The sequence below is a fragment of the Aythya ferina genome (assembly GCF_964211825.1).
Source record: "Aythya ferina genome assembly, chromosome: 6".
NCBI classification, from domain to species: domain Eukaryota; kingdom Metazoa; phylum Chordata; class Aves; order Anseriformes; family Anatidae; genus Aythya; species Aythya ferina.
Window position 1 is genome coordinate 10,371,143 of NC_140303.1, and position 24,028 is coordinate 10,395,170.

Below are 24,028 nucleotides of genomic sequence, written 5' to 3' on the forward strand. Positions count from 1 at the left end.
AGATCAAGTGAGCATCTAGAAATATTTTAGCAATTTGCCAAAGGCAGAAACTCAATTGGGAAACTGTGGATATTTATAGTAACTATAGTTTCTTTTACACTCTATTAAAAAAAAAAAAAAAGGTCAAGTATAACTAGGAAAAATTAAGAAAAATGTTTTATTTTCAAACTTCCTTTCAAGGTAACTAGCAGTAATTACTAAATGAAAATGAGCCAACATAAGCTAATGAGATAATGCTTTTCGCCATTTTTTCCCCCAGAAAACCTGTCTGAATTAAAGTTGTTTCTACAGGGAATATTAAGGCATTTTTATTTCCCTTCCGGATCTGTGCCTGGGTGCAGTGGAACTACTAAGGCTTCCTCGCCTGCAGATTAGCATTTACAGTGCATGTTTTCATGTTTGGATCCCAGCAGAGAAATGAGGCTGGCAGAGCTCTGACCTCTAAATACCATTTCCCCCTTAGTCTGAGGGGGCTAGTACAGTGGCTAATACAAAGCAGTGCTGTGCTGGGCAAGGCATGCGCAAGGCATAGCAGGGATTTTGCCTCCTCTCCCTGTTCCACTTGTCCTTTCTAGTTGCAGCTCATGATTTATTTTTCCTGTTGTCCTTTCTTTTAGTCATTTTAAAGTAATATGATTCACATTTAAACACAAGCAACGGAATACTTTACATATTAAAGAAAATGTTCAGCTGATGGGGACCCTGGGAGATGGTTACAAACTTCTGGAAAAACAAGCAGATAAAAGAAAGCAGTCTAAATAAACTTTCTTCAGTAGAGACAGCTATTACACTTCCTTCCAAGACCTTTATTTTCTTAGGATACCAAATAGAACCTGAAATCACATTGCCTTTGTTAACCTTAGTTATGTTACCTAGGTTTGATTATATTTTATTTGATCTTGTTAAATAAACTTTGAATCCTTTCTTCATTCCTGTTTTTTTAATCTGAGTTTTATGCAGGAACATGTCATTTTGTTTTCCAGGGAAATTATTAGTGTATTTGGTGTTAATCTTGCTTCACTAGATAAAACATCTTGCAAATGTTGTGGAAGTCCCTTGTATTAAACTCAGTGATTATTGATCAAATGTGCAATCCTTATTTTACTCTCAAAATCTTTTGAAGATTGTGTTTCAGAAATAAATATTTAGCTGATATAAAGAAATACTTCAAAGAATTCTGACCATTTAGTCAGATCATCATGGGTTTTGCCTGTGCCGCTACTGCATGGTATCCGTTCACACCACATATATCAAGAGGTTGCTTTTTCCTTCTTTCTAGAGAGGTCAATATATACAAAAAGTTACTGTTTGCCATTCTGTGGACAGTCATCTGAGGTTAAGATCAAGTTCAAGCAGTTAGCTTAATAGCACTTCTGAAGTCTGCAAAAGAACAAGGAATTTCCCTCTGGTTTCTTGAGGCCCTGTTCCAAGACTGTGCGTGGTAGACTGCCTTTATTTCTCCCTGTGCTGTTCCTTGCACAGTTCCTGAAATGCTTCTCAGTGGTAGTATCTAGCCAATAAATTCTCTTCTGCACAGGTGAAATGGATTCCTATCATATTTCCATTTATTAAGGGAATCAAGCTGTGTCATTTCTTCCAAAGACTGACTTTATAGACGTGTTTGGGTAGCTACAAGCAGCAATATTAGACATTTGCCGCACTTAGAATAAAGAAAGGAAAGCAAGAAGAATGCAGCCACGCGTCTGCAGACGTAGTCTTCAGTCCTTGTATTATCACAATTAGAAAACAGATCTGTCTGTGCAGTGTACCCAGTAATGAAAATAGGCCAAATACTGCACTGCACTTGGCATACTGCAGCATTCCTAGTACAGTGCTACATGTCTTGATCTTATATGCACATTTCTTTGGTAGATAGGTTGCTTGGATTAAATGTGTCTTCTGTATCATAAAAAATAGTGATGAGATCTTACAGTATAGGGAATACTGCATGTTTTAGTGTATCAAGAGAAATGCCTTAATCTCCAAGGAACTTATGCAGTTGCGTTGATAGAACTCCCACAAAGGATATGAATAAGCTGTAAATGGCTGGAGTTACTAAAATTCCCCAGCCAACAGATTATTTTATATTGAGGAGATATTTCGGATTGAGGAGATATTTTGCAGTCACAGCCTCTAGCATTTCTTGATGAATATCTCAGTGGAATTTTGTTTTCAGTTAGTACTGAAGACAAGAAAAGGTAGGCATGTGTCCAAGCTCTGTCTACTTCTCATTTTTTCCCTATAGTGGTATCTTTTTTCATAGCATGTAGCACACATCATAGAACCTTGGTTTCTTCCAGTGCTGCCCTTAAGTGATTTGATAATCGTCAAGCCCTGGTTTTGGTCTTTCATTCTTTCCCCGGGTGGACAGGCATGTGCAGTGCTGTAGCTTGTCTTAATAGCCTGAGCTGTTGTAGCATTTTTTTCTCACTAGGGAGTTCCCAAATTCTGAGAGAATTCTGAGAGCTTTGCATTTAGATAAGTCAAGTTGCTGTAATCCATTTGAAGGCTGGATGAATTACAGCTACCTCTTTAGCTCCCAAGTTATGGCAGTCTCTCTCAGCTGGTTATCTTTAAATGGCTTTGGGAAAGGAAGGCTCAGGCTGGGTCAGATTTTATTCTCTTCACCCCTTCTTGCATCTCTGAACCTCTAGAAGAACTTAACAGCAAACTGTGCGCTGAGTGGGCTGCATGTGGTTGGGTGGAGGCAAGGAGTTGGCATCATAACGGAGAGGTATGGAAGGTGCTTTTTTCTCTGCAGTAAAATGTTCTGTTTTGATTGAGCTTTTGGCAACTGTCCTTGACCCATGAGTTGATCTCATCTTAATAGCTGTCTATCTTGATGGCACTGGAGGAGATGCATATGAAGCCTCGGTGCACCATCTGCATTCTGCTAACACTTGTAGCAGTGTCATCTGACAGCGTTACTCAGTGTCTGCATGTGGATGTTGAGAAGAAAGGGGAAAATTGGTCTTTGTGGGACTTCTTCCTAAGTAAGAGACCTCTTGATGGAGATGCAGCTCTTGGTCTGTCCGTTGTTTGCATTGTCATTAAAAAAAAAAAAAAAAAGTGCTATTTTTCTATCACCTTGGACTTCTGCATTTTTCAGGAAATAAAGTCCTGATTTTTTCGTTGTGAGTTTTGAAGGTTGCTGAAGGGTGCAGGAATATGAGAGCCAACATTTTCTCTCTGCTCTGTGACAGAAGAGCATCCATCAGATGAAATAGTTTCAGGTTCATATCAGATTATGCCAGGTTCAGAGTACAAAAATCAGGTGGTTTTTGACTTCTCTAACCTTCCACAGACCTTGGTATTAGAAGGTATTGGATCAGGGATTGCAGATCTAATCGACAAAGACAAGGGAAACGTTCAGCTGTACGCTAATAGATCTATGACTTTAGATGGCCTCAGAAATAGAGTATGATAACTGCATTTCTCTTGTAGGCTTAATAACAAATATCAAATTTTAATTTCAGGCTCTGCAATCAGTTCTGACCTCAGAGAAATCAGTGTCTGAAATACCTGAAGCGATGGATGACTTCTTTTGTAATTTTCTGGTCAGACTGGGGATGTCCAGAACCCTCGACTGCTTCCAAACTGAATGGTAAAACATTTAAATGACCATCTGACTTTGAGAATTTGAAAGTAAATGTTCAGGATTCAAATATTTCAAGTATTGCAGAATTTATTTATATGTGATATTTTACTGAATTAATGAACACGTTGAGAGTGAGGATGAAAACTATTGTTTTAAGGACAGATCCTCCAAAAAAGTTGAATCCAAGGAGTTCCTAAACAGGTACCTTTGAAGGACTGCATGCATTTTGCCTAACTCTAGATGTTTACAAGCCTGAAGTGGTCACTTCAGGCCTCTTTTATGTCTAGTGAAGGAAAACATTCACTTTTAGGCTGCAACCCATCTGAGTTATTTTATCCATCTCCTTTAAGCTGAAGTGAATTAAGTGTGTTCTTTTTCAAGTATGTTCTGCACTCCATTGGCTACCAGAGAAGACCAGAAACCAGCTGCAATGCAGATGTCATGACTGGATGAAATGGGTCCAGTGCAAAACGATTAGCATTTCGTTGCAGTAGTGCTAAGAAATGAGGTTTTTGTTTTCCTGTTTTCTGGAATCTGGGTGGTTGCTTAAAAGCTGAATGCTTTGTAGTTTGATATAGTGTTTTCACTTGATAGTGTGTTTTCAGACCTTCATCATAGAGACCTTGTACTTCGAAGTAGAATAAGAACAGTTTTTGATACCTGGTAGTTTGGGTATATCAGTCAAAATAATATGGTATGTTTTAAATTTAGTTTTTGTAGTAATTGGAAGAGTAAACTCTTTAGCTGTTGCTAGCTTCCTTTCCTCAGCAGAGCAGGGATTCAATGTAAAATTGTCACAGAAGTTTATAAGTTCAGCTTCATCTAAATAGCCTGCTTCATATATGGAATCCCTCAGGTTATATAATTTTTTACTATTGATTAGCTAGAAGTGCCGCAAAGCTTGAGAGGACAGCTGAACTATTTTCTAGTAAAAATGATGCTTGTTGTGATGTTGTCTAGAAATATTTTCAGTTACAAGCTTGGTTTGAATCTGCAATTTACATTGGAAAGATTCTGAGAAGTGGAAATATGAAACATCTTTCAGTTGGAGTTACCTTGTTGTCAGTCTTGAAACAAGAGGCATTCCGAAGTTTGTTAACAAGGTGCTTTGAAGTTGTGCAATTTGAAAAGTAGTGAATCTGAAAAGTTAAAAACATCACTTTTCCTAAAAGAAGTGGTAATGCCCATAGGCTATTAAATTGTATTGGAAACAGTCTCTAGCGTGGAGTAACTGCTGTTGTTGATGAGACTCTAGTTGTCTCAGTGTAGAAATCACCAATCAGACACTGCCTCTAGAATTAATAATCCGTTTTTTGGTAATGTAACAATGTGACTTAAATGATTCCTTAGAGAAGGAGCACTGCAGTTCTGTGTTTTTTTCTTTTTTTTGACAAAAGGACTATAGGAATAGCATTAAATTTCCTGAAGTTCAATGTTTTTTGGGGAAAAGATAATTAATACTAGATGGATATAAATAGTGGCCTTTTAATGAAATTTCAGCTTTTTTGAAGTACTTGCTGTTGGAATTTCTATCAATGGCAAAACTCAAATTGCTTTGTAATAGAGCAAGAACAGGTTTTAGCAGGCTCTATCTTGTAAATCCTCAGCTGTACATATATATATTTTTTCCTTTTTAAGTAGTATTTTTTTTTTTTAGATTTCAGTAACATTACAAAAAAGCTCAGCGTGTCAGGATCTAATCTTAGTGTATTGAGACTGTCTGCATTTAATACCTTATTTCAAAATGTTTCATGTTGGTTTGAGATAGATAATTTGCAATATTAATGAAAGTGAGAACAGATTAGTGTACTCAGGTTCCTCATTATGTATTGGGACGACTCTCTCGCTCTCATGCTGTGGTGATCAAGTACTAATGGAATTTAAAATGAGAAATTAATTAACGTAGAGAAAATTTATCAAAAGGGCTGCTTTGAAATAATTGTCTGTCTAAGATCTAAAGGTCAGTTAAATTGGAGCAAATTATCTGTTTATTTCAGAGTTTGAGAAAACATTGTTATTCTGTCTAGCTGTATAAAACGTCATGGTTATGTTGTATTTTAAGCCAAACCCATTTTTCTTTGATGGAATGAGTAAGTTCATAACAATTCTAGTGATATTTTCACATACGTAGTTTTTTGCACATTTTTTCTTCCAGTTATACTTGAAGGAATTTAAAATCAGACTTCAAATTATTTTTAGAATATCTAATTTACCATGAAGTTTTCTGTTCCTTTGATATACAAGACTTTACAGTGCTTTTGTTGCTTATGAAAGATATTGGATAGACAGCTTTGGAGTATTGAAGTGCAAGGGCTGATCAACTGTAAATTGATGTATCCGACAGTCTGTACCTCTTAATCCCAGAGAGCTCACTGCTGCTGGCAACATCTTGCCAGGCTGATGAGCAGATGAATCACACATGCACATGGAGCTCTCGCTCTGTGTAGTTAGTGAACTCATTGGGCTGGTCATCTCCAAGTGGTCCTAGAGACCTGGCAACGTTTCAGCTTGTGAGGAAAATGAAACCTGCGGGCTAATTACAGAAACATGATTTGAAAATGCTTTTCTTTTTAATTTGGTTAAAATTATGAATAAACTTACAGGACTGTGCAAGGCAACAAATTCCCTAGTTGTTTTGTATGCCTTGCAAAGATTGCCTGGATCATGCATAATAGAGCGTATGCAGTGAAGCTGTTGCATTTTCTGAGTATTAAGATAGATTTATTTCAAAAAAAACATATCCTTTTTGCAGAATGAAGACAATGGTTGTAGGTTGTGGTCCTCCATGTCACAGCTCCCTGAAGGCAGTGGAAACAGCCTACTTATTTCAGGCAGACCTCAATTTCCTCTGTTCTGAGGTCCTCTTTAGCCTGGAAATCATGTGGTCACACTAATGTGTGCTATGCTGTGAGTTCCTGAATCCTGAGAGCAATGAGGCTTATTAGTTCTAGGGCAGGATCACACTAAAAGATGGAGGTTTGGGACTAAAAGATGGGGGTTTTGGATTAGAACTAGCTCAGGACACAAGGTAGCCTCAAGTTCAATTTCAGAAAGTGAAACGAACATCTACTTTCTTGTTCTTGATGATGGGAACTGACTATATAAACAAATTAGAATAAAAATCAGGTGTACCTATTTTTTTCCTTTCTTGAGGTGATTCAGTAGAATTGGTTCTTGTTCTCAGCTTGTGCTTATTATGATTGAAACATGTCTGTCTGTGAATGTCGGCATGGATTTACAGAGCACTTGCAACTGCAACAAATGAATGCACAACACATATTTCAGATCAGGAGCATGCAAACTCTTTCCTAATATTGTGCGTGTGTCCTAGCTATATATTCTAGTTATCTGTTTAACTTCTCACTTTATCACGGAAGCATATACATGTATTTATATGTATTTAATGGGAAGTATGTAAGGATGCCACAGGAGACTGAAATTTGGACCCTTTTTGTCTTAATCTAGTTTTGCACAGGTCACTTGCCTATGGAGCAAGTATAACGTGGTAATACACAGTTTCTACTTGCATGCCAAAATAATAGATGGGAGGAATACACTAGGGTATAAAGGGTCTTTTATTCTGTGTGCTCATGTTTTTCTTAGTCTTCTGTTCAAACTGTCTAAAAGGTTATCAGTTAGAATTATAATTTTCAGCAAGAAGTTCTTGTAAGAGCTAAAACTTGAAATTGTAGTCTGTGAATGCATCTCCAGGTGATTTGTCCCTTGGTAAAGGATTATCCTGAGCTACATGTCAGTTTAATTGCAGGGCCTCTCTGCAACTTGACTCCTTTAGAACTCCTAGAAACTTCAAATCAGTGTAAAGCATATAGTAATAATGTATTATTGTAAGTCAGCGCGCTGGGCTTTGATCATAAAATCATAGATGGCCATCTGTTCCTGAAGCTTCCAAATTCTTGGTTAACTTTAAATGGTAGTTCAAGAATTATAACTCACCTGTTCTGAAAGCTTAAAATAATGTCCCCATGTGCACGGAACTAACTAATTTCATTTTGCATCACAGTTCCTTTCTTTAATGGAAAGCAGTGAGAACAATAGCTATGTGGCAGTCAGTGAGGTATGCAGGAGCTCCTGGAGTTTTACAGGACTAGTTTGATGAAATGAGATCTCACAACACAATCTTGCGTAGCTTTCTGTTCCTCTTCTACATGCACAAAAGCCTTCATTTTTAGTAGCACTCTTAGACAAGAGTGAATGTATTGGTATTAATTGTCTTTCATTAAAATTGTCTTTCAGGATTTTTAGCTCTGCTGGAGGCTAACTTAATCAGTTACCCATGTCTGATGTGTCTTCATGCAGAAAGCTGATGGCTTTCATGGATTGCACTTAAGGCATTCAGGGGCGACAATTTCCTGACAAATAAAAAAGTTCATAGATCTGTGATTATTTGCAGTGAGAAGTGCCCTTATCTTCAATATTTTGATGGGAATTGTATCTGCATATCAGTCAATATTTTTGGAAAATGACTAAGCTTTTTTCTTGGCATTAAAAGACTGTTGCTACTACAATTTGCTGAAGAAAACTAAGTGACGATGGAATGAATTTTGCTTTGGACACATTCAGTTTAATCTTTCAAAATCCTATAATCTTTTGGTGGCAAATGTAAATGATAGCTTAATTTATAGGGATGAGTGTTCTGAGATTATGCATAGAATTCAGGAAAGCAGGTGACCATAGCAGTTCATCCGGGTGTAGGAGTTTGTAGAGTTCCTCTTAATTTTTAGTAGGTATTCTCTAAGAGTCACTTGTGAGATAAGAATCCCGTATTCTACAAAACTTCTTGTTTCCACAGCATGTTTTGGTGATCTAGGAATGCTGCTTACCGTCCTCAGATTTAAAGCCTGCTGTTTATATCTATGTACAGGATAGTGTTCAGGATGTTTTTATCACTAATTACTGCTGTTTTTTTCCTACCTTCCTAACTGAAAAAATACGCACTGATTCAATATGCTTTTCCTCTGAAAAGGTAAATAATATTCATATTATTCCTTCCATTGAGTTGCTACTTAAAACATCTTCCAGCTGCAGTCAAGATCAGCAGGGAAGAAAACTGTGGGCCTAGCAGATGTCTGATGTAAGCTATTTATAGCTCTGCTGAACCTATGCTGAAGTGATAGAGCTCCATAGTGCACAATATCTTTATCTTCAGTGGATCTGTAAAAGCTTGTACTAGCTGAAGGTCCTGCCCTTCTTTCTTTCAGGATAAAAGTAAACAAATGCATATTTTGTACTGGATTCTGGAATCACCTGTGCAGTTTGAGCACAAGTATCTTATCATATATGTAGGCTTGAATCTTGATGTGTTTTGAAATACTCTGACAAATCCTGATAGCTTATAATCATTCCTTGAACAAGTGTAGTTCTGCAGAATCATTTACTTTGTATAGTGACAGTCATGTTTTTCTGAATCTTTTCTAGTAACCCTACTCGCTTTTTTTTTTTTTTTGATAGAGGATACTTAAATACTTTCAGTTGCTCCTGGCTTCTATGCGGAATTACATGCTGCCCCAGATTCACTTCCACTTCTCAAAAATGCAAGTTAGTCTGTACACTTATTTAACAAAAGCAGCCTTCAGGCTTCTACATCACAGACTCGTTTCCTCAGGGGCTGGTAAAATAGATAAATATAAGGAGAAAGCAACATAAGCACACAGGAAGCAATGAAGAACAGGAATGAAGAAGTTTTCTTATGTGAGCTCAGAGTTCCATGTTGATAGCCTTTAGAATAATCCATCCTGTTTTTTCACAACTTTGTCATCTTATTTGAGTCTACAGAAAAGAAAATCTCTTGCGTGTATTACAGCATATGTGAGAAAAAGCATTGTGTGTATATATGCAAAGGCTTAAAATGTTAAATCAGTATTTAAACAAAAATTTTTTTGGTCTTTAAATTATTTGGAAGAAAGGAAGGAATGGAACTATTTTATAGTTGTAGTAGTGTTACAGAGGGCATGTCATTAGAATTACAAACAATAAGAATACATTTTTTAGAATTAAAGTGGAAAAACAGAACACAGGAGTAGTAATACTGCTAACTGTTAATGATTATAAAAGAGAAAAATGCCTTCAGTTGGTAAATATGGTTCTATTTTATAAAAATGCTAGCATGAGAAAAGAAACATCAGTGAACTGAGAAGTAGGAAAAATGGAATAAAATCCAAAATCCCTTTCCCTTTTCTACTAGGTATGAGCTGATAGAGAGAGGTGCCTTCACAGCCAAAGATGTCGGACTGGTGCCAACTGTGTATACCCAGAACCAGCAACTTCAGGCAGAGAACATGCGTTTGAGGAAAGATCTGGACAGCTATAAACTTGCTGCTAAGTATGTTACTTGGTTTTAATGAAACTTTGCTATACAGTAGTAAAAGGCCAGATAAAATAAATCTTAAAAAATAAATTTGTGTTCATTATGCTGGCTGCACATATTTTGCTTCTAGGAGACATTTATAATTAGTTTAATTTTTTTTCTGAGCTCTGTTAGAAACCTAAATCTTAATTTCAATTATTTGCCTTTACTGGGCTATAGAAAATAATTTTCAAGATCCAGTAATCACAACAAATTACTACAAAGAATTATGACAGTATAATATATAGAAGTACTAAATAAATGATTATATGCATTTTCTATTAAAATACAGTACTATAAGTTATAACTGCCATGAAATACCAGTATAGGGAAAAAACTATAAATTTTTATTTAAAAATGTGAAAATCTGTTGCTGTGGTCTGAGAGTTAAATGGTATGTCAGTGTAAATGACCGGCATTGATTATATCTTTGTACATTGCAGTACCTGATTTTACAAATACAGTCATCAGAGAGTTAAAATATTTACCCTATGTAATGGAGATGTAGTAATTAACTACGCATACTGAAGGTAGATCTATACATGATGATTGAATTAACCCTGAGAGCTAATAATGCACTTACTTTGGTTTTTGCAAGTGCATAATTTTAAAATACAGGGCTGTAAAAGTAATTTAACTCCATCTCTGATTTTCTTCAAGATTGCTTAAGCTACTCATTTTCATTTAGATTGTTCCTCTACACGAAAAATAGCTACTCAGATTTTAAATAATCATTGCTGATGATAATAACTATCATCAAATGATTTTCCAATGATAGTCACTTATAACATTCCAAATAAATAAACTAATTGGCCGTAGTCTATAAGCTATGTAAACAGCTTTAATAATCACAAAGTCAAATATTGCAGTCATTTAGACCCTTCCACTGGCGCATGGGCCACATAAAATGCCTTAATTTTCATCTCCAGTTTCTTTGGACATTGGATTTGGGTGTTGAATGTCTCCTGTTAGAATGGGAGAGCAAGAAGTTGTCATGTGCTGTAGAAGAAGGCAAGACAAAATCTAGCCCATATGAGAATTACTTTCCGTAGTAATTTTAACAGACTTTGCTTCCTTTTCTCACTTTTTTTTTTCCTCTTGTATGAAGCAGAGCGTGCCATAATAAGATAGTGGGAGCTGATAGTGACTTGATATGAGTTGACATGGGCTTGTATTATTTCTTCATGATTGTTTAAGAACATAAAGTTCAAAATCTTTCACCGTGGTCCTGAGTTGTTTTCTTTCCCCATTAGGATTTCTATATGCCCATTCTACAGGGCACCATAGAACTTTTTGTAGCAGATGCCTAGTTCAGACTAAAAGACAGAATGATAATGTGGAACAGGAAGAAGGCAGGAGAGAGAAAAGATAGCCTGTAGGAACTGAGCGTATTAGCAATCTGTTAAATAAAATTCCCAACAGTCACTGAAGTGAACTGTGCTTAAAAAAAAATAACTAAAAAATCCATTAACTGAAACTCAGCTTTGTTTCTTCATGCTGTAGTGTTTCGTGAAACACAAAACAACAGAGGTCTGGTCATGTTGCCTTTTTGACATTACAGAGATCACAGTGACATATAGAGGAGTTTGGTAGGTCACAAATTACAAGTAGACTGATTTCATTGGCATTTACTTTTAAATACTGCACTTATTCTGCATGTACCATATTAAAATGCAAACTAAACTACAGGTCCTCCTCCTTTCTGTGATGGTAGTGAGAACTTTATTTTCATAGTCTTTCTGCTGCTATCATGACTGAATATATGTAGTTGTGAAACAGTCTGTGATAATGGTCACTATGTTATTTTTCAACCTCTTATTTCAAATAATTTTTTCATTGTTATTAATGTTATTGTGTGCTTTGTGACATTCGTTTCAGTTATTTATTTTGAGTGTTTTATGAATGAAAACAGTACTATTTATGGAATGACGAATGAAATAGAACAATTCTGTAGTACGTATCATGAATTAGTGTTCCTTTGTCCTTTAGATAAAAACCTGATTGTAAAAAAAAAACCGATTGTATCAGCCTATACTAAATCCTTTCATTGATGTGTCTGTTAAATTTTTTTTCTTGTTTATCCATTCAATGACTGAAGTCAGTACCCTTGCTACAATAAAGCAAATATTCCAGCAGGAGCCAAAATTACCTGGAGGTCAGTTTGGATTTTCAAGTTTGTGAGAGAGAACTCACCGACTTGCACTCAAACCAGAATGCGTAAGAGCACTGAAGAAGTGCTGATTTGACTGGTTAGGAAATAATGATTCCTGATCAAAGACAGACCTAGATTTTGCTACGTGGATCAGTCAGAAAGCTTTCCTGGTGCAAATGCAGTGCTGTGAAGTGTATTTGAAGATATCTTTTAATTACATTTGGTATTTTTGAGTTTGCTACTCTTGACAACCTTCAGCTGAAAGATGGTGTTTGGGACTTAAGTGGTAAGGGGGCCCAGGCTAAATGACTGTAAACGAAGTACCTTCTGATTTAATGTAGTTTAACAATTGTTAGAAGATTTACAGTGTCTAGAAGGGATATGTAATAGTATTTTGGGTATTTTAATGTAGCATTTACATGATTGCATGGCAAGCAGGTAAGCAAATAGACTAAATTTCAGTCTGCTGGTTACATTTCACTGTGGATTTTAATCATTTAAAGAGAAAATCAGCAGCCTCAGTTCCTATGTACAATGAATATATACTTTTAATAGGTTGTCCAAGATCCAGAGCCATCTTGATATATAACAGCATCACTGGAATACACACATTAAAATGAATAAATCAGCATAATTCTTCTATTCTAAAGCTAGTGGTAGTTACTGCCTTAAATACCCTTTAGATACACTGCTAATTTTTATTTAAACTTTAAAAACAGATACTATATTCTGATAGGTTTGTTGTGTGACAGTAGATAAAATAGACCCTAAGTGCATTCCGTTTCATGTTATTTTATCTTGAAGGCTACAGTTGAGCTCTGATTCTTTGATAAGGGGGTTATCTGTTGTGGTATTTCTCTGGTAGTATAGATACTTTCCCAATATACAAGAAAAATCTGAAAACATTATCTCTGAAAATTGTTGACTATCTCTTATAGTAGACTAGTTGAGTTTAATTCATATTAAATGTTATTCATGTATGTTTTCTAAAATTGTCTTTGTATTCATTAAAACGTTGAAAACTACAACTTCCAGCGTCCTGAGGAATTAAATACAACTGCAGTGCAGTCAGATTAGGGCTTGATTTTATCAAACCCTGACCTCTTTTGTTGTTGTCAAACTACTTGCTTGAGAAAAGTTTCAATGGAGAGACATTGACTACAGTCTGACAAGTATTTTAACCAAAATAATGGGTTATTAACTTTGCTGTGGCTGTAGTAACATCTTTTACTTGAAGAACAACCCATCTGCTTAGCTTGAAAGTGTTGGGTTTTGTATTCAAGGTCTTATGGCAAGTCAGATTTTATGTGAGGGGTGTTACGATGGAGGCGTTTCACAGAACTATTCTGAAATCATTGATTCATTTACCTCTCAATTTTTTTGCTATTCACATGCATTTGAGCAGAATCATTAATCTGTACTTTGTATCTCAATGCCAATATCCCAAGTTACGCTGTTTCACAACTTCTGATATTACTGTGCACACATACACAAAGCTATGTACATGCCTATGGCTCCTTGGAGTCTTTTTGCAGTGGTTCCTGCAGGGGCAGCCCTGCCTTTTTTATTTCCTTGCCAGATTTGTCTTAGCTTTGACTGCTGCACAGTGTCATTAGATTCTCTGTGCTCTGCAGATCTAGCCGCCCCTGCTATGAGCAGCAATTCACATGTAAATGTGCACATGTGAATATGATAGTTCGTGTAAGTAGTAAATAAAGCAAATGTGTGCATATATAGTAAATATGTATTATTTGTACTATTAAATATAGTGCAAGTTATATGTAATAGTTACAGGTCCTCTTCCTGGACTTGTAATTTTTGCATATTACACTGTCATAATGGCTTGCCTGATTATTCAACTCCTATTGAAGAGGAAGAGAGCTTTATTTTAGCAAAGAACAAATATCTAGTTACTGTGCGAGGTAAATTCAGTCTTCCTTTGTGATTAAACAATGCATCTACTGATCTTTACTACAAAACCCACCTCAGTAAAGGCAAGGAGAATTTGGGTATACTCAATATATTCAGGCTGTTTTGTATTATGTTTATGGAGCAGCAAATCTGAGTGTCGTGTATGTAGAATGTGCTTAGGGAAAAACAGGTGATCAGTAAGTTTGCAGTTTTCGATTTGATCTTTTCGGCTCTCACGTGTGGAAGATAACACCTGGGGACGTGCTGCATGCTCCTGAACAGAGCCTAGAACTTTTTTAGTGCATTTTTCTTTCCAGAAGCTCTCTAAAAATATGAATTTGCAAGGCAATGGTAGAGTTAACCCTCTGCATGTGTCCTTCTAATGCGCTGTTATGATGGGCTCCAGATCTGATGTAAATACTAGAAAGTCTAGTGTCTCCAAAGTCTCGTAACTCCAAAGAAGAGTATTGTTTTCTAATCACCTGCACCTTCAATGCATGCCTCCACAAGGCCCCTTGTGCCTAAAGTAAGGTTGACTTCAACTCTGGGATGTATAATGCTAGAATCCCTATGGGTTTTGTATAAAGGAACAGAAGAAAGGTAATGGTGAAAGTCTCCACTGTTTCGTACATTGGTGAGCAGCAAAAAGAGGTCAAAAGCATGTTCTTCACCACAGGACATAGTAGCAGAAGTAGGCATGTGTATATCTGAAAATGTATTCTGTGTGTATTCAATGTGCAACAGGAGGAGGCTAATACCTTTCTCATGCTTTTTCTGTTTACATGTAGCAAAGCAAAAGAGGCTTTCTTAAAAATGCAGAAAGAACGTGACTTCCATCGAATGCATCATAAGCGAGTGGTCCAGGAGAAAAACAGGCTTATCTGTGACATTAAAAGGTAAAAAAAAACAAAACAAAAAGCCAAGTTGTTGCCTGGAAATAAGATAATACAGCGGAATTTGAAGTGTTAAAGTAAAGCTAGTTGCATTTACTTAGTGTCTTGGTAAACTAATTCCATCAGACCATTCTTCTATGTATTGTGCACTTACATGCCTATTAATTTGTAATGAACTTCTGTATACTTTCCATGGTGTGATGTGGTATTAATAATTATATAGTATTTCTAACAGTTAAAAATATCAATGACATGTTTTCTCACCTGGATCTTTTGCTGTGAATATGTAATGATTTTAGATCCTTTGTCCTTTATAATGGTAAGTAGTATCCCACTGAGTTCAGAACCACACACAGAACCACACACAGAATTTCTAGGCTGGAAGAGACCTCAAGATCATCGAGTCCAACCTCTGACCTAACCTTGGCAATTGTGATTCCTGTAGCTGGTATTTTCTATTTTTACACCTTGAACTTGCTATGTGGAATTTACTATAATGCTTTGGTTGCAAATAAGTTCAAGCTAGGCCACTGGTACAGAGGTATGATAATTTATTTTGTAATATTTAATTCCATAATTATGTCATTCCGAAATTCTGTTTTCTGTTAACTGTATAAGATTAGGATCTTAGCAGTTCTGTGAGGTTGTTGAGGAACTATTTGTTGTCTTCTTGCTCACAGGCTGAAGGCACATTATGCATCCTATGAACCAGTGCTGAAGCAGATGACTGAAAAATACCAGAATACACTGAGACAGAAAATGTTAACTAGTTTGGAGAGAGACAGAGCAGTTGGGCAGGTAAAATTACCTCTTGCAAAACTGCATGGAATGCTTCTGGTATGTAATTTGATAAATGAACAGGATATTTCTGGTAAACCAACTCACTTATATGATAGCTTGAAGCAGAATGGTGAGTTTTGTGTTATTTGGTGAAATATGAATAATGAAAATGTGTGAAACTTAGTGTCATAAGGTAGTAGTTCTCTGTTGTTGCTGACTCTTGAAGGGCAGCACTGAGCAAATAATGTGCAGACCTTGGGTTGCTTTCTTGAGAAAAGGTGTGTTATCCCCACAGATTCATATGCTTCCATCTATGCCTTTAGAAATGTCTAACTTTTAGACGTGTAACTTAGAAATTGTCTAAGTACTATATCTTGTTTTTCTAGTTATAACTAGTAGTTTAGTTATCTTAATGTATTTTACCTCAAATAGTAGGTTCCAGATGCAGTCTTTTCTGTCTTGTGAGAGGAATAATGGAGTAATATTTGCTCCTGTAATCCTACATGATGTATAGGTTGGTATACATGACGTTCCACTCTTTTAGTGGAAGGAACTGTAAGCAGAGATAGGATGGATGAAGAACAGAGAACTATCTTCCCTGTGTTTAGCCAGTAGGTTGTTTACTTAAAATGAAACTCTGAAAATGCAACGTGTTGTTTTTCAGCAGTACCATCACCTCTATGTGGGTAACATGAAAGGAATTCAGCATGTTCATATTCTCTTCTAATAGTTCTCATCTCTCATTTCCTCCTTTTCTTTGCCTCCAGTTTTGCTCAGATCACCTGAGGGCTTACTTTAAAATGACTGAGCATTAAATTGCATTAAATAAAAGAAAAATGTCCTAAAAAGAAAGGTTACTGTCTATATACAATTATGCTGAATAAGGAGTACAAAACATAAAACAGTTCCAAAGCTATGAAATCTCAGGAACCTATCCACTGAGTCTCCAGTAAGACCTATCCAGTGATGAATTGGATGAAGAATTCTAGAGTGATGGCTTGTCTGTAACTTAACAAATTTTGTGTCATTTTTCTTTATGATAAAGTTGCATGTCATATTGTGCCATTAAGTTAAAGATCAGTGATAGCAGTAAAAGCTGATGTTGCAGTGTGATCTCAAGTACTTCGTATGTCTGTATTGTTTTAATGGAGTTATAAAAGTATTTGAGGAAATTCTGGGTGGCCTGTATTTTATCATGTTGTTTCACTAGACATTTCCAAAATCTAGAATTAGGATTAATGTTTGTAACTTGAAGATAATCAGAAAAGGAAAAAAATACATATAATGTATTTAAATATGCAGATATAAATACTGTGTGTTGTGAACAGACAGTTCAAAAGAAAAATTTTGATATCACCTCTTCTTTTTCTCTCTTTTTTTTTTTTTTTTTTACATTAGGTTACAGGTTTACAAGCTACATTACATAACTTAGAGTCTGGATATGCAGTTCAGAGTCCTGTGACAAAAGGTAAAATATTCTCATCAACAAACTCAGACTGGTTATGTTTGTGTTGTAATACATTAGAAAAAAAAAAAAGGTGTATCAGTAAATCAAAAGTACTTGGAGTATGAACATTTTATCAGCTGTCTTGGTGACAATGGCAATTGTATCTTTTGAATATTTATTCTAAAGTGTAACCACTGAGGACAGTGAAACCGCTCATGACAATATGAATGAACAACTGTGGAAGGACTTTGCCCTAGAAATCTATTTTGTCTGAGTTTTGTTATTTTTTTCACTAACTTTTTTTCACATAAGTGGTTTTTTTCAGCTTACTGTGAGAAGGTATACGTGGCAGTCTTGGAACAATTGGAAATTTGAAAATACTAGCATTATGAAATCCAGCCTCTTATTTTAGCATGTCTCACTTTTACAGAAAGTTAATAGCAATGCAAGCTGATACAATACCTGCTGGGATAATATCTTTATCTGTATGGTATGAAACTGCTTACCTGATGTTTTGAATAAATGCCTAATTATTACATTTTCCTAACTCCATCAAAAAAAAAACAAAACACACACACACAAAACTAGAACTTAACTGTCCTCTTGTTTCCTAGTTAAGTGAAATCTATGTTATCCCATTCTTTGTCAGCATCTCTTCCAAATAATAATTTTGAAACTTCCAATTTCAATTACATTTGACAGAGGGAGGTAAGTCTTAAAGTAGGTTTCAAAAAGATTAGTGAAAATAGATGAGATCATAATAAATAAAAAAAAAAAAAAAGGGAAAACGTGAGCTCTACTCTCTGACAACAGAATGTTCACAGAGGAAGGGGGATTGAACCTACCTTTGTTGTGAGCCGAACTTCAGATACGATATTAGAGAACCCCAAATTTTTCAGCCACATCAGTGACCAGGTGTTACGTATCATGCACCATGTCCAGCAAAGCATGTCTTGCAAGTAGGACTTCCAGGAGCCCCTTGAAACAAAAGAGAACTGTAGTTGGGTGTGTTCAGTTCAAGAACTTACCAGATTTCATTTCTATAAGGACCTGAAAGGGTTCTGAAGTTCTAACTGGGTATGAACTAAGCTACAATTTTAATTTTGTATGGAAGCAAATAGCTCCTAAAATAATAAGTTATTCAGATATAGAGTTCAGATGTGTTAAACAGTGGTCTCTTCAGTGCACACAGTATCTTTCTGTTTTGGATTCTGATTCTGGTTTTGTATGAATTAATGCCGTATTCCTCAGCAAAGCATAATTCAGGCCCCCCAAGTATCTTTCTGTGGCTGTGTATGTATTAGATGTGCTCTGTCCTAGTCTTTAAATTTTGTTACAGCTGAGGGTATAAACTTCTGCCCTGCTGAAGAGCACTGACCTCATCTTCATCCCACTTTAGACAGTGAGGAGGAGAACGGGCTTTTTATTTTCTTTCTTAGGAGACGGGCATATATTATACTCTGGCTTGAGGATAGATAGTGGGGTTCTTCCCTCATGCCAGTGTTATACATTGTAGATGCCTCATCTGTATTTTTCAAACTACACGTACTTTGATTTGTTATTTGAGTGATTCTAAAAACAGCTCTCCGGCTGTTCACAGTACTTGTTTATTCTCCAAAACTCTTGAGAGCACTTCATAGTACCAAAAAGTGACAAGCAGGGGAGCACTTTATAAATTAAAAAAAAAATAAAAAATTGTCTCCAGCAGAAATTATTAAGCTCATCAGCCACCCATGTGCTTGTACAAGCCTCAGTTTGCTTAATACACTGCATATCACAAATTAACTGATATTTCAGTTCATTTCTTTGTCTGCTAATACTACATAAATCTTATTGCACTCAGTTGGTCATCTGCGTGTGTCTCAGTGGGTGATAGTTTTATTCAGATACTTTTGTTGCCTCTTGAATTCTTACTCATAAGAAGGTATAATTGAGACCTTGAGAAGCAAGCAGTGCATAGATGGTGGAGAAATGTTTGCTGCCTTTTCCTCTAAATGTAAGTCTTAGTTTGAAAGAAACAAGTACTGTTGGACTCACAAGTCTCTGCTGTAAGGAGACCTACAGCTATTTTTCAGTTGCTATCTCTTCAGGACTGACTTCTGTGCATTCCTGTGTCTTGGTTAGAAGACCATGAACATTCAGACTGGCAAGTTGTCATTTGCCAAGGTGAGATGCTTTCTCTGGCCAGCTGCATGCTTTTGTTGCAGAGCAGGAAAGTGAGGATGGCTGTTTCCCTGGCCACAGGAGATTCTGTCACTGCTCCTAATGCTGCTTCTCTCCCATACCTGGACTTGACCAGATGACACCTGGTCAGTGGCTTTGGCTGGAGGGCATTGAGAGTGGCTTGTAACTGGTTTCAGGATTGCTCAAGAGTTAGAGGTTTTGAACAGTAGCAATGTGATCCAGCACATCCAATCCATCGTGGGCTTTATTGTTTCCAGGGTGAGCCATATAAAGAATGTAATTAAGAACCAAGGGAAGCATCATAGCATTCACAAAGTTTGCATTATAACTTTGTATCTGGCAGCTAGGTAGAAAAAAGTGACACCATTTAATGTTTAAGACCACTATTCTGGACATACTAAGGCATTTGATGTAGCAGCCATCAGTATGATGGTTTTCAAATAATTGAATAGCATAGCATCCACAATAGAGCATGTAATTTAATGTTATGTATTTGATAGGGTGTAGGTTTTTTTGCTGTGCCACTGCCAGTCAAACTGTCATTTAGCCTTCTGCAAAGAGTGTTCATACCCAAATCTTTCAAGAGGAAGCTTTCTTCAGGTGTTCTTAAAATAATTGCAGGTATAAGTTTTTGTTTCCTGTTCACTTCTCTTGTTGAGAGTTGATAGGAAGGACACTTAACAGTGGGAGAGGAACTAGTTCACAGTTAGGATTAGGATTTGGCCATTAGATAGAATCTTCTCTCTGCTATGCTTACTCAGAAGTCAGTTCTGAAGGATAAGTTGGTATAACTTGATCTTATATTTTCAGTTTATATTACTTTTAAAATCAACAGATGTTTTGTGCAAGAAGATTAGTGAAAACCTTTTCTTGTTATATTTTATTTCTATAAATCTGATCCTACCTGAATTGGTAGCAAGATCATAGAGCAATCTAATTATCAAAGAATTCACTGGTTTTTTTTAGGTATATGCTAATAGAGCACTTGCACCCTTACTTAGGGATCAAGACCTAATTTTAAGTAGTTCTATGAGAAAAGATCACTTTTGCCTAAAGGAATTAAGCAATTTAGATTGTTGCTTACTTAGAAACCAAACTGAATGCTAGTATAACACGTGGTTTTAAAAACGTGTTATAAAACTGTTATTTGCTCAGTACATTTATTGTGTTTTCTGAAAACAACAGCTGCTAATTTATTACCTAATTATACTCAGAAGTTGAACTCAATGAGTTTCTTTACTCATGGTTGAATTAACTCATTGCTAGGGCTGTTTATTGTGCTTTTTCTTTCCTTTATGTGATGTAAGTGCTCTTAGAAGGTCATGTAAGAAGTAATTTAAAAGGCACCAGTTAAGTACTTAAACCTGGTTGTCCCATTTCTAGCTACAGTGCAATCAGAATAGAAAAATCTGTAAACACAAGCTGTTGCCATCTTAGTGCAAACCCAATCCAACAGTTCTTTGGATTTTGCCATTTTTCAGTGGTTATTGACTTCTTAAGCCCTTCAACTATCACAACTGTGCTGGTTTATATGTATTTCAAAGGCACCAGCAAACCAAGTATCCTGTGAATAACATGCTAATTAGTGGGTAGCAGTTACTGAGTGAGGAGAAAGTGTTTACATGCAAAACTATTTTGCAGTATACACCTCCTCAGAAAAAGCTACTTAGGGTATTTGTAGCTTTACCTTTGAAAGCAGTGAGAATATGGATATTTAGTTGGAGCAGATACAGCTCTTTTTATCAGTTAGTGTTTCACAGTTTGGGTGTACAGAAAGGTTTTGTGCTTGTTTGATCCATGATTTTTGCCTCAAGAGCAGAGAGGGATTTTTCTTCTTTTCCCCCTATATTAAGTCAGAGTTTGAATTTTGTGGTCAAGGTTAAAAAAAAAAAAAAAAGTTAGTAAAACTTTATTTCACAACAGCAGACATTTAGGAATGTGTAGTGTTGATTTCATTTGTTTCAGTCTGGATTTTATCTCTGTAATTTTTTTCTATGTGAGTTTTTTTTTTTTTTTTTTTTTTTTTCCAAGAAACTGGAGGGGTGATCAGTGCCCGAATCCTGTTGGAATTAGTGTTCCTTTCTTTTCCCTCTTTGACGTGCATGCATATTGCAGACCATTTTAACAAGATACAGGGATTGCAAGGGACTGCGTTCGGATATATGGAAGTTGCCAATACTGAGTGTTGGAAAATAGTATATTTTTTGCCAGATCCTGGGAGATCTAGGTGCACTGTGCAATGGTTTCTATGGGCTATACCTTTCCTTGTATTCCATTCAGCCACTTCTGACAATGTACAGCTATGATAACAGCTAAGGATTTTTGTGCTGTTCCCTGTTGGTAAGTAATTCCTTGTTCAAAAGGTGCATTGGGAGGAAGGACAAGGAAACAAAAGGAAACTTGGGCTGTAAATTAGGGAAGTGCATTGGTGGAAATATTAGGATGCAGCAAGATGATCAGTTGATCCATTTTACTCTGAGTCTTTGGTACAGCAAGATCAAAAATCTCTGTGGCATGTTGGGGGCGAAATCTAGGGTACCGGTAGTTATGCTGAAACAGGTCACACCAAAGCAATCATTGGAACGGAGTTATATGCAGTCTTGGAATGCTTTACGTGCATGGCACAATAACCTGGATATCTTTATTTAAAGTAGAATTTCTGATAGAATTTCACATGTCTAGATAATATCAAGTAAAGAAACGTTTTCCAGAAGATTAAGGTTATAAAAAAAAAAAAAAAAAAAAAAAAAAAAGTATCCTGATTACATTAATGATGGTTTTATTTTGTAGCAGCCCATGAAAGGAAAAAAGGTTTAGAGGGGCCCACCCAGAAGGCTCTTCGGGAAGCCAGGCAGCAAAAAATGCTTGATGCTGAAAGGTCTTCATATGGTCCAGTTAAAGATTCTGAGAAGATAGGCAAGAGATATCCGAAGGTATGCAACATTCTTTTCAGTTACATTTTAGTAAGCTGCGGTGAAGGGTGATTTTTTTCAGGCATTTCAACCTGTTTTACCAGGGCTTAAAAGATACAACATCTGGGAGACTAAAGGCAAAAAACTGGTCATTTACTAACAGTTGATGAAAATTTCTCAACTCGAATGCAGCCAGATGTATTGTTTCAGTTTGCAGGTTGTGCAAAATCAAAAATGAATTTCTGACAGTTTTTTTGGTTGAAATGATTTTGTTTACTTTTTTCTTTATTTTTCAAAGTTGCTTATTAGGACTAAATTGTAGTTTTTACATCTTTAGATCGAGGTACACATTCTAAACTGTAGATTTTTTTTTTAGGTTATTAAAACTGTTATATGGGCTTATTTTTCTTGTTTGGGAACTACTGTTAGAGTTAAAAACACTTCTGAAGAAGAAAAACACAACAATATTTTTATTTACTTTGTTGTAGTCAGAATCAATTTCTGTGTTTTCCTCTCTGTAATGATATGTATGTGGTGACTTTTTTGTATATTTGTATCTGTTTTTTTCTCCAAGGGCAGTTTTCCTGTTTGATACTGGTATGCGAGTCATTTCTGACAAAAATAACCATCTATTTCAGTTTTCATCTTTTTGTTGTCCTTAACCTGTGTTTTATATGTTTTTATAATGTATAGTTGTGTGTAGATCTGTGTTCTGTTTCTCTTTAAAACGCTTGTCAATGTGTATTGGAAATAATTGTCTGCACTGCCTACCTACCTATTAGTACCAGAGTCTTCCTGAGGCACCTGCCAGTCAGTCCATTTCCACTTTCCCTGTTCATCATTCAGTGGTTAGAAACTTCCATCTTAGACACTCATAAGTATCTTTTCCTTTCATTGTGACTTGTGAACGGATGAATATTTCTTGGTTTATGAAGTTCTTCTGTTGCTTCTATTTCTACTGAAGTCATCAGGCTTTTTATAGCAAATTTCAGTGGAGTTATGTTTCACCCCTCAGTACATAAGCACTGCACAGGTAGCGTGCCTGTCTGGCTTCTCTTGTTCTTTGAAATTCATGAGCACTGTTAGTTGGCTGGTTCTGGCAAGTCTCTGTGCTTCTGCAGATACTATGTTCCCAAATGAGTCCTACCAGAGGCCTTGATGTCTTTATTTAATCAATGGATTAGAAAACTGGAGTGGATCCAGAAATAAGACATCAGAAAACGTGCGTGTGTGAATGTACTAGGTTTTGACTTGGCTAAGCAATAATCTAGAATTTTAGGTACGAGGTTAACAGATCTTTTCCAACAATAGAACCATACTCTTTTTTTTTTTTTCCATTTCACATTTCCTGGGTGTATTATTTCTACTTCCTTTCCTCCTAACAAAAGATAGTACTTTAGACTACTTCACCTGAATTACAGTATTTTACTGTAGTGTTTTTATTATTTTATTTAGAAATAAATGGCAGAGTCTGTAGAAGGCAAAAGGGTGAGTTAAAATTGTGTTTAAAACGAGGATACTTTGAGAACTCTGTCCTGTAGTGCACATTTATTGAACTAAAGTTTTAATCTAAATTATTAATTGTGCACTTTCACTCAACAGTTGAGCTCTGAGTATTTGTTCCACTGGAAAGCATTTAGGTATAAAAGTGTCCTGCCTTCCTCAGATCATTTTATATGAGGTTTGGAATCAAATTTCTATGTTCCACCTCAACTTCTTTGACTGTATCAAAAGATTGTCACATCTCCCATCTCTTATGTGACTTATGTTCTTTCATATAATAATTC

General features: G+C 36.0%; 1 protein-coding gene across 8 annotated transcripts in view; it reads left to right on the forward strand.

Moving 5' to 3' along the window:
* Positions 1-24,028, forward strand: part of SPAG16 (sperm associated antigen 16) — a 394,440-nt gene that overhangs the window by 20,292 nt on the left and 350,120 nt on the right. For 6 of the 8 annotated variants that reach the window (XM_084524434.1, XM_084524432.1, XM_084524435.1 and 3 more), the window contains exons 4-9: positions 3,477-3,604; positions 9,801-9,938; positions 14,814-14,921; positions 15,599-15,716; positions 17,097-17,166; positions 22,120-22,262. In XM_084524434.1, the coding sequence (XP_084380560.1) occupies positions 3,531-3,604; positions 9,801-9,938; positions 14,814-14,921; positions 15,599-15,716; positions 17,097-17,166; positions 22,120-22,262 (651 nt within the window). In that variant the 5' untranslated portion in view covers positions 3,477-3,530. The remainder of the gene's footprint in view (positions 1-3,476; positions 3,605-9,800; positions 9,939-14,813; positions 14,922-15,598; positions 15,717-17,096; positions 17,167-22,119; positions 22,263-24,028) is intronic. The other 2 variants (XM_084524429.1, XM_084524430.1) reach the window with 2 other exon arrangements.